The 13,965-nt window shown below is 42.0% G+C and overlaps 1 protein-coding gene across 1 annotated transcript; it reads left to right on the forward strand.

The window, feature by feature from the left end:
• Nucleotides 1-832: 832 nt before the first annotated feature.
• LOC149816087 (glutathione hydrolase 3-like) lies at nucleotides 833-13,174 on the forward strand. The gene is made up of 7 exons (XM_089988179.1): nucleotides 833-1,058; nucleotides 1,178-1,518; nucleotides 8,635-9,153; nucleotides 9,297-9,532; nucleotides 9,625-9,889; nucleotides 10,020-10,157; nucleotides 12,651-13,174. Exons 1-7 carry the CDS (start codon nucleotides 971-973, stop codon nucleotides 12,924-12,926), a joined length of 1,863 nt encoding a protein of 620 aa, XP_089844305.1. The 5' UTR covers nucleotides 833-970; the 3' UTR covers nucleotides 12,927-13,174.
• Nucleotides 13,175-13,965: the final 791 nt, after the last annotated feature.

Below are 13,965 nucleotides of genomic sequence, written 5' to 3' on the forward strand. Positions count from 1 at the left end.
CAGGACTTTTTAATTTTGATAATTAAAAAACTATTTCTTGATATTTTTATGTTAAAAATACTTTTTTAATTAAACCAATACTTTAAAACATAAAAGTATTAAAATAATATTGAATTATTGTCGGTATGTGTAATGTCCGTGTCCGAGTGTGTCTGTTCGTGTATCATAGTATAGAGAATGCTATATCAATCCTAGCTAGCATGTAAACAGTTTGGATTTGGATTGGATTGGATTGAATGTGGCCAATACCATAATCAACTAATAAGATGTTTGAACTTATTGGAATTTAGATGGTGAAAAAAGCTCATGCCAGTCCATTCTTTTACGTGTAAACTGGTTCAGATATTGGTCAAATTTGAATATGTATCAGATTATGTTGCACAAATTTAAAAACCATATCCGCATTTGAATGGGATATGGTTTTGACTTGCCAAATGCAACTAAACGGAATCAAATCCTGTCAGATACCGGATAAAATCCGATTTATTAACATCCCTAATCCTAACCGTTCAACTGTTACACCTCAGCTGCTAGCCGTCCACTAAGATCAGTCCGCGTTGATGTGAGAATGTGGGACCACCGTTGGTTGGTGCTGCTCAGCTTGAATGTAAGACGAATCTCATCATACGGCAGATGATAAGAATTCGTACTCCCGATGGGTGGGGGGTCGCGTCGCGATAACGTGCACGCAAGGGTCTAAAAGACGCAACTCTGATACCAACCACCCCTCAACTACTTCACAGGGATTCTTCCCTTTGTATACTATTTTTAATAAAAAAATGGCGTGTCGCGTGTCTTTTTATCAATGTGACATAACCCCAAAACAACATCAGGAAAAGCTAAGATTCCCCGTCCCAGGCATTCTGTCCTCCCTGCCAAGATTCCACTTCCACTCCCTTTCCCTCTCACACACAAAAAGGAAGCCCCAAAAAGAATCCGTCCCTCCTTCCCCTTCTCCTTCAGTTCCTAAATGGAGAGGGCACCCCTTCTCAGCCACAGCCACGACGTCCATGTTGGCCGACGGAATTGGCTTCGTTCCGTCCTTCTACTTTCAACATGTACGGATGCCACCGGAGTTAGCGACTGCTCTTTTGATCTTTTTCCCCTCACTAACCGGAAACTTGTTCACTGCTTTGTATCTGACCAGAAAATTTTGTGGTTTTTGTGGCGTTTGCAGTCTTGGGCTTGGTCGCGATCGGGGCATTCTCCGGCGAGGGGTTGGGGTGGCGCGGAGGGTTGGGGGAGGAGGGGAAGAGGAGGGGAGATGGGGACGTCATCGAGGCGGCGCACGGGGTGGTCGCGGCCGACGACGCGCGGTGCTCCGCCGTCGGCACGGTGGTTCTCAGGGAGGGCGGGCATGCCGTCGACGCAGCGGTGGCCACCGCGCTCTGCCTCGGCGTCGTCAACCCCATGGCGAGCGGCATCGGCGGGGGAGGGTTCCTGATCGTCAGATCTTCGGCCGACGGTGAGACCCACGCCTACGATATGAGGGAGACCGCACCAGATGCAGCCTATCAGGTCTCTCTCTTGTCTCCAAACTTTAAAGTCTAACCTCACCAAAAAGAAAAAAGAAAAAAGAAAAAAGAAGATCTGGTTTGTAGTTTTTATAGGATCTGGGTATGGTTTTTTATGATAGGAACCTGGGTTCAGACCCAATACCAGCATCTCAAATGAGATCTGGATTTGTTTTCACCTGAGTCTGAACCAAACCAGACCGATTGACACTCCTACTTCTCACCATCACGGTGCGTTGGAACTTATCAGGGTTTCCTGATCGAGCCCAGATCATGAACTTCGGGGTGGAGATCGGGTCGGCTCAGCCAAATTGTGAACGTGGCAAGGCTTTGGACCTGGTCAAGTAGGGCTCGAGTTTGAAAACCTTTACCCACAAAGGCTCTAGGGGCGACCTGTGGATGTCACCAGGTTAACGGGATGGAGGGATTTCAACAGGTTGGATTAGGGTAGAATTCAGATGAAAAGGATAAAACGGAATCAGATCTGACCTAATTGGGGATGAAAAATTTAAAACTGAATCCGGATCTGACTAGCTTAAAGCGCGCTATGTACACTTAATCGGGTTCAGGTTTTAGTGGGATTCAGATTTTAATGAGATTCGGGTCGGGTTTTAATAAAAAACTCAATGCTGAACCCGAATCTGATTTTAAACCGGATCCAGATTCAAATACCAAATCCGACTAATCGGCTTCAGAGGTCGAATGTCGGGCACAGGTGGTGTTCCTCCTTGCTGCAAGGTTGAAGTTGAGTGTACTCCGCGGGCAGGGAGGACCTCAAAGGTTTTGCCAACTAGAGCCCAGCCAATGTGCCGTTGGTGATTGAAGCCATAAAAAAACTTGCCCCACGGAGCCCACCTTGAGGCGGAAACCTGAGGGTGGGTTTGATTAATTGTCTCAGAAGGGGCTGAGATTCTCGGTTTACAAAATCTAGGATATAGCATGCCCCCTCCCCCCACCAGATTAGATCCTCGGATATGAGATCTGGTGCAAACAAACGGCCTCAAAAGGGCCACGGTTAGGGATGGCAGTGGGGCGGGGCGGGGCGGGGGACAAGGTTTCCACCCCCGCCCCGCCTCAAAATTTTATCCTCCACCCCCGCCCCGCCTCCGCGGCGGGGATGGATTTTATCCTCCACCCCCGCCTTCATCCCCGTTTCATGTCCTCCACCCCCGCCCCGTCCCCGTCCCCGTCCCCGCCCCGTCCCCGTCCCCGCCCCGCCCCCGCCCCGTCCCCGTCCCGACCCCGCCCCCGTCCTCGACCCCGCGGGATGAGCGTGCTCGTCACCGGCGCCGCTGGCTTTGTCGGCACCCACGTCTCGCTCGCCCTCCGGAAGCGCGGTGACGGTGTCGTCGGCCTCGACAACTTCAACGACTACTACGACCCCTCGCTCAAGAAGGCCCGCCGTCGAATCCTCGGCGACCACGGCGTCTTCGTCATCGCCGGCGACATCAACGACGCCCGGCTCCTGGCCAAGCTCTTCGACCTCGTCGCCTTCACCCACGTGATGCACCTCGCCGCCCAGGCCGGAGTCCGGTACGCTATCGAGAACCCGGCGTCCTACGTGCACAGTAACGTCGCCCGGCTCCAGGGTTAGGAAATTAGGGAAGGGAGTTAGGGTCAGTAAACAGTTCATCTGAGTTGGGGGCGGGGATGGGGCGGGGCCGGGACGGGGATGGGCCGGGGGCGGGGCGGGGATGGGCCGGGGCGGGGCCGGGGCGGGGATGGGGCGGGGCGGGGCGGGGCGGGGGAACGTGCCAGTCCATCCCCGCCTCCACCCCCGGACGGGGATGGATTTTAACCTTCATCCCCGCCTCCATCCCCGTTTCATACCCTTCATCCCCGGTCCAAACGGGGCGAGGCGGGGCGGGGCCCCGCTTTCCCCCGGTCCACTGCCATCCCTAGCCACGGTAATGGTCACAGGGATAAAATTTAGGTAAAATTTTATTTATAGCCCAGCATTTTGGACCTAATTCCAAATATAGGCCTCACGTTTCTGGAAACTGCTAAACAGAGGCCTGTCTTCACCATTATCGATTAACTCAAGGTTAAATATCAGGTAAATGAATTGAATGGCAGTAGTACCCTTCTCTTTCCTAGGAGGGTAAATAAAGTACATTTTCACGGGAAACTAAAAATTTACATGGCATCAAATACTATCAGCTCCTTTGAGTCAATGTTATCATAAGGCGCACCTCGTTTGCTGTAAGAGATAACATAAAGTTCATCTTCACTAGTGACCAACCCTGCTATTCAATGGAATATATTCTCTTCCCTGGTGTCCATCAAATTGGACAGAGACAACTATTTGCTATGGCATTCACAAATAAAATCAGTGATGTACAGTCAGGATATCATGATCGTTCCTTTCTCCTTGCCAATATATTACAGAATGCGAGCAACTCAAAATCAATCATGAATTTGTTACTTGAAAATAAGCAGATTAACTCGCATTGAGTTGGATCAAAGCTATCGTTACTAAAGTTGTTCTTGGGCAAATTATTTATATTTCTATTGCCTGAAAAGTGTGGATTGCTTTGGAAAATCATAGAATTTCATTAGAAATCAGAAATTGGATTAGAAAATGAATTCTCAGGATTTTTCTGCTAAAATGTGACCTCCAAAACGTTAAAAATGAGGACAAGACTATGATGAAATATTTAAATTATGTTATGTTCCTTGATGACTCCCTTTATACCGTTGAAAAACCAATTTCTGATGTTGATTTGGTTCAATACACTTTGAATGGTCTGTCTCGAAAATATGAGAGCTTCATTACTATTGTCACATCGTCCTCTCTAAATAAGCTCTCCAATTTCAGTGAAAATTTTGATCTCTTGCTTAATCAAGAGAAGAGATTGCAAATGCAAAATCCTAAACCTCTCCAACAAGCTGAAACGCCTACTACTGCTTTTTTTTCTCAAAGTGGTCGAGGTCGTGGTGGTCGGGGAAGAGGGACTGGTTGTTTTAACCCCTTCTTTCAAAACTATCAAAATAATCAGGGTCAAGCCAGAACTCCTCAACATGATGCGGGTCTCACGAACAACCAAGTTACATGTCAGTTTCGTGGCGGTAAGAATCAAACAGCTCACACATGTTATGATATCTCAAAAGCTTTTGCAATCATGGCTCTTAATAGTATGCATGATTCTTCCTAGTACCCGGATACTTGAGCTACTCACCATATGACTTATGATGATCAATCTATGAAAAGTAAGTCAGAATATCAAGGGCGTGATGGAGTTGTTGTAGTTAATTGTGCGAATATCCCAATATCAAGCATAGGTAATATTTCTTTACCTTATCATGGTAATCAGTTTGAACTTTTGGATGGTCTACATGTTATATCCATAAAGAAAAAAATATTGTTAGTTGCAAGGTTTTCTTGTGATAATAATTGTTCTTTTGAATTCAATGTTGATGGTTTCTGTATTAAGGATTAGAGAAACGAGACTATTCTCCCAAGAAAATCAAGTAGAGGAAGATTGTACCCCTGACCGACTCAGAGTAGGAAGGAGAATCATGAAGTTGATGTAGGTGAAGCCAATTTTGCACGTAGCCCTCATAAGTTTTCTAAGGATATCTGGCATTGTTGATTGACTCATGTTAATTTTCAAACTTTAAATTGGCTTGAACATAATGGTTTGATTTCATATGATAAACATAAGTCACGTGATGATTATTTATGCTCTAGTTGCATCATAAATAAGATCCATAAACTAACTTTTGAAAGAGTGAAATTTTCTTCCAACTCGCCATTGGAAGTGGTCCATGCTGACCTATGGGGGCCTACTCCCTCTCTGTCTAGAGAAGGATATGTATACTACTTGCTTTTGATATACAATTTCTCCCATTTTACATGAATTATTCTGTTGCTTAAAAAATTTGATGCAATGCCATGTTTTGAATATTTCAAAGCCACAGTTGAGAATCGGTTGGGAAAGAAAATTAATTTTTTTCATAGTGATGGCAGGGGTGAATTTGTAAGTGACGCCTTCTCTGAATTTTTAGATAAACATGGGATAAAGATGTGGCTAGCTTGTCCTCATACACCTCAACAAAATGACATTGTTGAGCGTAAACATAGGCATATCCGTGACACTGGGATGAGTCTCTTGGTGTATGCATCTTTGTATAATATGTTTTGGGTTGACACTTTTCGTACTGCTTTATATTGACGCCTTCTCTGAATTTTTAGATAAACATGGGATAAAGAGGTGGCTAACTTGTCCTCATATACCTCAACAAAATGACATTGTTGAGCATAAACATAGGCATATCTGTGAGACTGGGATGAGTCTCTTGGTGTATGCATCTTTGTATAATAAGTTTTGGGTTGACGCTTTCCGTACTGCTTTTTATTTGATTAATAGACTCCCAAGTTCAATTCTAGGTAACAAAACCCCATACGAGTGTCTCTTCAAATGTGTGCTTAGGTATGATCATCTCAAAATCTTTGGATGCATATGTTACCCATTTTTGAGACCTTATGTTGACTCAAACTTGTCTCCAAGGTTCAAAGTTTGTGTGTTCATTGGGTATGTCACCAATTATAAGGGTTATTTTTGTTATGACCCTATTACAAGAAAATCTTTTATTTCCAAACATGTTATTTTTTATGAGTCAAATTTTTTATATACCGGAACAAAAGGGAGAGTACCTATCCTAGACAAAGAAATACCCTCTTGGGTTCAAATATCAAATCAATCATAGTTTTTCTTGGACGATCTGTCCACATCCTCTAGAGACTCCCAGGATGTGCCTAGTCATGAATTAAATCCTAGCCCAAGTCACCAGGTTACTGAGAAAATCCTTGTTACATAGAGTCTTGTTAGAACCCATCACATGGTAATCGGGTCCCAGGATAGAACATTAAAGCCATAATTATTTTCAGCTATGAAATATCCTATACATGCAAGACTTGTATGGAGTATTTCAAGAAGAAAATGAACAATACACGTTTGACCAAGCTCTTTACGATCCAAGGTGGAAACATGCTATGGAAGAATAAATAGATGCCCTGCACATAAACCAAGCATGAACCCTTGTTCCACCTATAAGTGCCCATAACTTGGTTGTAAACAGATATATAAGATTAAGTGTCATGTTGATGGATCTATTGTCAGATATAAGAACAGACTAGTTGCCAACGGGTGCAATCAGCAGGAATATGCAGATCATTTTGATACCTTCAGTCTTGTTATTAAACTCACTTCTATCAGGACTGTTTTGTCTATTGTTGTTAGTTGTGGTTGGCAAATTCATTAGTTAGATGTGAATAATGTGTTTTTTTATAACTTTCTGAACGAGGAAGTCTATATGAAATAACCTCTAGGATTTGAAGACAAGCACTGACCCCATCTTGTATACAAACTCAATCAAGCCTTGTATGGTTTGAAACATGCTCCACGTGCATGGTTTGAAAGGTTAAAAGTATACTTGAAAAAAACTAAAGTTTGTTGAATCCGATGTTGACTCATTATTGTTCATCCGTCATGACCATGATATAAAAATGTATATCTTGATATATGTAGACGACATAATTATAACATGAAGCTCTCATCAGGAGGTCAAAAACGTCATCCAGGCATTTGGTCAAGAATTCTCAATAAAGGACTTGGAATTTCTATATTATTTCTTGAGCATTGAAGTGATTCAGGACTTGTAGATATTGCCCAGACCCAAAGGAATTATATTAGGATAAACATGATAGACTGTAAAAGTGTTGTTACACCTGGAGCTCCAAACGTGCAGTTGTCCAAATTTTTTGGAGAACTTTTGGAGAATTCTACTCATTACAAAAGTATTGTGGGGGTCCTTCAGTAAGCAATATTTACCTGACCAGATATTGATTTTGCTGTCAACAAAGCTTGTCAATTCATGCATGACGCCTCGCAGGATCATTGAACTCATGTGAAGCGTATCCTACGATATCTCAAAGGGACTCTTAATTATGGTCTCCACATCAAACAGTCAGATAACCTCAGGCTTGCATGTTTCTCCGATGCAAACTGGGCAGGTAGTGCATATGGAAAATCCACTAGTGGATATCTAACTTATCTGAGATCCAATTTACTGTCATGAAGTTCTTCTAAACAACAAACTTTGGCACGATCTAGTACAAAAGCCAAATATAAATCCATAGCTGGTGTAATCTCTGAGTTGATGTGGCTTAAACAGCTCCTGAAAGATTTGGGATTCAAGTCAAATTAAGCTCAAGTTTTTTGGTGAGATAATTTTGGAGCTACTTATTTAATTGCTAAATGCTAATCTGGTTTTTCATGTCAGAACAAAACACATATAAATTGATTACCACTTTGTTAGAGAAAAGGTTGCTCAGGGTGATTTAGAGGTATAGTTTATTTGATCCGAAGATCATATATCAGACATCCTTACCAAATTGTTGTCTGGATGGAAGTTTCAGTACTTTTGAGAAAAGCTCAACCTTGGAGAGATTGGCTTGAGGGGTGTGTGAAGACAGGTCTAGGTCCAGAACCAGATCCACATAGGGCTCCCATCAGTGGTTCCATACGTTGAGAAGAGTCCTACTCGGCCTCATGTTGAGAATGATTCATATCCCAGAGATTTCGAAGAACAAGGACTCCTTTCCCATAAAGATCTTTCCTCGTCGAAGAAGAAGACTTCAAATGAATGTAACCCATTTAGTAAACAAGATGAGACATATTGTAATTGGGCCGCCTCGTATATGAAGGAACCCCAAAAACATGTAACACTTCAGGCTGCCTATAAAAGGAGAAGGGACCTCCTCTTTAGGGCGTGAAACCCCGAGTGAGAGAGCCCTATAGTGGACGTAGGTCATGTTTGCAACAAACCACTCTAAAATTGTGTGTTTGCGTTTGTGTGTGTTCTCATGAGGTTATGCGTTCCTAAATTTTACAGTTCCTCCTTTAAAAAAAAAAAAATCAAGTTCCATAAACATGGTCATGTGTTATCATCACCAATGGATTATTTTTGCTTATACACGTACCTAATATTGTGTCTTTTTACTTATGCCAAGCATTGCAAGATTTTCCCAAGAATGAGACTTATGGTGACAAAATCAATTTTTCTGTGTGGAAATCTCACCATGATGCATACTGAAAATCTACATTTGGATGAACAGGACATGTACAATGACCATCCGGAATCCAAGAAGTTTGGTGTACTCTCCATGGGTGTGCCTGGCGAGCTAGCTGGCCTTCATGAAGCCTGGATGAAATATGGAAGGCTTCCATGGAAGAGGCTTGTCCTTCCCTCCATAACACTTGCTAGGGACGGCTTCACTGTATCTCCATACCTTGCATCAATGATGAAGAGATGGGAAAGTTTGGTACTAGCTGACCCCGGCTTGCGCCATATGCTGGCGGCGACTGGAACACTGCTAAGATCTGGTGAAAGATGCTACAATCAAGAGCTTGCACGCAGTCTCCAGGCGATCTCGGATCATGGGCCTATGGCATTTTACAATGGGAGTGTAGGAGAGAGTCTTGTGAAGGATGTGCAAGAGGCTGGAGGAATATTAACCATGCAAGACCTCCAAAATTACAAAGTTAAAGTTAGGCCTCCAGTTGTTGTGGATGCTTTGGGTTACAGGATCTTGGGCATGCCTCCTCCTTCTAGTGGGACACTGGGCTTGTCTTTGGTGAGTAATTCAGGTCTTTCACTGCCTCAAAATCTTATCCTACATTTCCATTTGTTATAGGACCAAAACAGACCATCAATCTTCTGCATATTTTCCGATTTTTAGAGCCAAGTATGATATTTGGTGGTACTGTTGTGAATCAGATTTTGAACATCCTAGCAAGCTATGGTGCACGGGATGCGGCAAATGGTCCATTGGGTCTACATCGTTTCATTGAAGCAATGAAACACATGCTCTCTGTCAGAATGAATCTTGGTGACCCTGACTTTGTTAATATAACAAAATACCAACATGACATGCTTTCTTCAGAGTTTGCAGCAGAACTTCAAAAAAAGATACTAGACAACACCACGTTTCCTCCTAACTATTACCTACCCGAGTAAGAACATTGCTGCATCATGATAAGCATCTTATCATTATCAGTCAATATCAGCTATGTTTGTTCTCTGTGACATTGTGCTATGATTGCAGATGGAGTCAGCTCGAAGACCACGGGACCAGCCATTTTTGCATTGTAGATGCAGACAGAAACGCAGTCTCAATGACCACCACTGTGAATTATGCTTTTGGAGCAGGTGTCCTTTCGCCGTCTACTGGAATTGTGCTAAACGATGAGATGGATGATTTCTCGACACCGGTCGATATGGGCCAAGGTGGCCTTCCTCCAGCTCCGGCTAATTTTATTCAGCCAAAAAAGAGACCGTTATCTTCCATGACTCCAATTATAGTTCTGAAGGTATTATGGCACACTAGCTATGATCTGGAAGTTCAGTAACTTGAAACTTTTTGAGAGCTGACGTTTCCTTGCTTTCCACTAAAACACAACTAATGGGAATTTTATCGATTCAAATGAAATTGGAGTGCAGGACAATCAGCTCGCTGGTGTTCTAGGTGGTAGTGGCGGATTATTCATAATCCCGGCCGTTACTCAGGTCTTCATCAATCATTTCGTCCTCTCCACGGATGCAGAAACTGCTGTTCATAACCCAAGGGTCTATCACAAGGTTTCTACTCTACTTTCCCTACATTCATTTCTTTGAAATGAAAAGCTGACTTGGGGCTTTCAAGTTCGGTCGGCTGCTTGATTGTCTAGTTTATTGATGGGGACATTTTGGTTGGGACCTGGACATGACTGCATGTGCCTCTGGCCAGGGTCAGTTTGGTTGGGAAATGATTAGCATTCTCTGGCCACTTGCCATGTTCTGTGTTTAGGTTTGAGTTGCTCAAATCACTAGCTTGATCTGTTACTCCTAAAGATATGACAGAATTTAACAAGCTGTAAGCCTCCAACCATATTGGTCTTTCCCCAATCCCCACTTTACTTTTATCCTAGGATCACAAAACTTACTACATATCCTACAGCTTGCGCTTGCAAGTCTCACCACTGCAAAACTTGCAACATTGTCTGGGAAACTAATTTTGTCAGTTAAAAATCCTTTTAGTTAAGAGTTTTTTTAAGAGAAACTTTCATTCAATAAAGATGGATAAGAGCACAGTTTATTGGACAGATTTACAGTAAAATTCAAATTCTGTAAATCTGCCCAATGTAGTTATTGTTGGCAAGGTAACAAGCAGCTGCCCAGCGGTAACAAAGTTTGAAATAGTAATCATGAATCAGAAAACAGAGTAAAACAGAGAAAACTGCATATAGCAGCAGAAATGGTGTCAGGGCTGGAACCCTCCTTTCCAAATGTAACCTCCCTGGAATTCATCCTGAAAAAGTGATAAACGTCCTGAATCAAGAATGCCTGCCAAGTACCATCAATAGGCTGAAAAACCTCACCTGGCAAAACCGTAGTAAATTCAGCCAATTGCCACACCAGTGTGATCTTAGTCTCAGCGCTCAGCGGTAGTGATCAGGAACAGAAGTCTAATTATGTCTACCTGCAATATACAACAGAGAGGAGCTGATGCAGAACACTTACCTACTATTTATATGGCATTTTTGGTGCAGTAATATCACTCACCACTGTGTAAGGGGGTTAGTAGATCTCTTTCCAACCACCAAGCACTAGGTATTGTGCTTGTTCCATTTAGAACCAGTGGCGGAGCCAAAAATTTAAACTAGGGTGGGCACAAATGCACGGTGAATGGCCAGAGGCAAGAGGCTGGGAGCAGAGCAGTAGAGAAGCGAAGGGTTTTAGAGCAAGAGAGAGGTGGGGTCTGGGTCATGGGGAGGGGAACACAACACAACGTCCTTATGTTGTTTTGGGGGTTGGGCCTGGGTGGTGCCCTCCCTGACCCAGGCCCCTCGTACGAATTTTGGGTTAGGGTGGACAGTTGCCCACCCTAGTCCCAATATGGTGCCAACAGTGATCGGATATTGTAGCCAGGTCTGTGCAAGTAACTGTCAAGGTCTCTCTCTCTCTCTATATATATATAGAGAGAGAGAAATTGGTAGCTGTTCGGACGTTAGGTGCTCAATGAGTTTTTCGGCTTCTCTGTTGCTTTTTATGTGGTTCTGGCCCTATAAATGTGTTGGGCATGGTTGATTTACAAGGAATCCACACCTGGATCATGTGTTTTAGATGAAAAAAATGATGTTTGGAGCCTCAAAAATTTACAAAGATTCGAACCTTATAAAAACCCACCTATGTGTTGGAATAGAACGCCTCAAGAGCTGATCCCTATAAAATCAAGCATATATATCACATCTTTACGATCAGAATTTATAAATAAAATGAAAAAGGGCTGAAAAACACATTAAGCACCTAACGTCTGAGCAGCTACCAATCACTCATATATATATATATATATATATATATATATATATATATATATATATATATATATACCATGATACCTCATGGTGATGCACACTCTTGTTTGTATGGATCTAGCCACTAAATGGTAAATCTAACCATACATAAGTGTTTAGTATGATGTATTTAATATGTTAGAATGTTCTATCATACTTAATATACCATGTGAAAAATCAATGGCTCACAATTCATGAAAATATGAGTGGTTTAGAAATGATATAAAACGTCCTATTTGAGTCGACTTTAACACATGAAAATAGTAAATAAGACATGCTAAACACCATCAAAAGATTAGATTTTGCTTTTGGAGCTCATATCTATGTAAATCAAGTGTACCAGCAAGTTATGGTGGTACAATACCACCATATATATATATATTTGGCGTTATTGAAGGCACATAACTATTGAATATAAATCACTTTCTTTTCATATTTTTTTTTGTAGATTGGACTGTATGGATGTGATCTACAAGGTGTGTTTAGTAGAAAAAATATTTTAAATAATGTGATTATGACATGTAAACAGGTTTTTTAAGGGCTTCAAAAATCAATGGCCCACAACACACTAAAATTTCACTAACTCAAAATGCCATATTTTAAGATCTACATAACAGGATCGAAGGTTTGATCTTTAGCAAACAAACCATGCAAAGTTGTATGACTTGTATCACTGACCCGGCAGAGTAGGCCCACCTTGAGTCTTGAGGTTTTAAGCCATTGTTTTCTTTTGTTGCAGTTGATACCCAACACGGTGTTGTATGAGAACTGGACGTTGATCGATGGAGAGCACATTGAACTATCAGATGATACAAAACTTTTCCTGAAGCAACGCGGGCATGAGCTAAAAGATCAAGCAGGTGGTGCCATTTGCCAGCTTGTTGTACAAAATCTTCACACCCCAATTAAGAGGACTAGAAATAGAAAAGAGAACCCCTTACTGAAGGAAGTCTTCTATGGAATGCTTACTGCTGTTAGTGATCCAAGAAAGGATGGAATTCCTGCTGGCTTTTGATTCTTTCTGTATCCATTATTTTAGATATGTAATATATGCTTGTAATCTCTTTGACACATTTGGCCAAAGAAACCACCTGTATAAGGCTTTCTGCTGCCTTCCTAATCCTTTGATAGGAGGCACCCTTCTCCCAAAGTTATGGGTCATTTTGTTGAGTTCCTTTGACATGTCTCTCTCAAATGCCCTAGTATATTCTAGTTGTTGGGATGGGATGATGTAATAAAAAACTGGTATATTTGTTGATAGTAGCCATTGTTTTTATTTCTTTTAAAAAAAAGACGAGCATAAAAAGTGCCTAATCTGCTATATGTCTTATATTGAATAAAACTCCTGCAATTATGATTTTTGAAAGGTCCTAACAAGTTATTAAGCCATTTTTGTAAGACATGTTACAAAAAATGGTTGCTAGTGTCTGTTTCACTGGTCCCTAGGGAAATTGCCCATTTTGATGTGAAGAAACCTTTTCTCCGTGATTTAGATTGAAACGAACTAGACACCCAAATTTTCTTTAAAAATCTCCAAAAATGACAAACCTAGGGATCTAGGAAATAATTCCGCCAAAAAAGGCTTGAAAAACTCCATTTCGGTATGTGACAATAATCTAGTTTGCGGGCCGACACTCTAGTGTTATAAATAAGAGTTGACCTATAGAGTGAGGGATAAAGATCTGAAAATCATATACATGGGTGCTGACCCTGAAGAATAAGCCTACCTAAGCCTTATCTACACTCTGCCTGAGTCCTAAACTGTTATACCTATGCAGAGGTGCTGCCGAAGCCATTGCAACAATCTTTTACCTATATGGAGGTGCTGCTGAACTGAGGATGATCTCTAAAGAACCAAGCAAACCTCAAAAGTCTGAAAAATGTATTTTCAAGAAGTAACTGTTTCTTCTGATTTATTTAATCAGTTCATCAAATATTTACACACGTTTTAACTCATTGCATACCTAACTCAACAATAGTGAGCTTCAAGCTACAACAATCGAAAGGCGTACCTTTGCCTTACCTTCTCATGAAGAAGGACAATCGAGTTGAAA

Source organism: Nuphar pumila, chromosome 14 (assembly GCF_984573655.1).
Source record: "Nuphar pumila chromosome 14, dmNupPumi1.hap1.1, whole genome shotgun sequence".
In the NCBI taxonomy this organism is placed as follows: domain Eukaryota; kingdom Viridiplantae; phylum Streptophyta; class Magnoliopsida; order Nymphaeales; family Nymphaeaceae; genus Nuphar; species Nuphar pumila.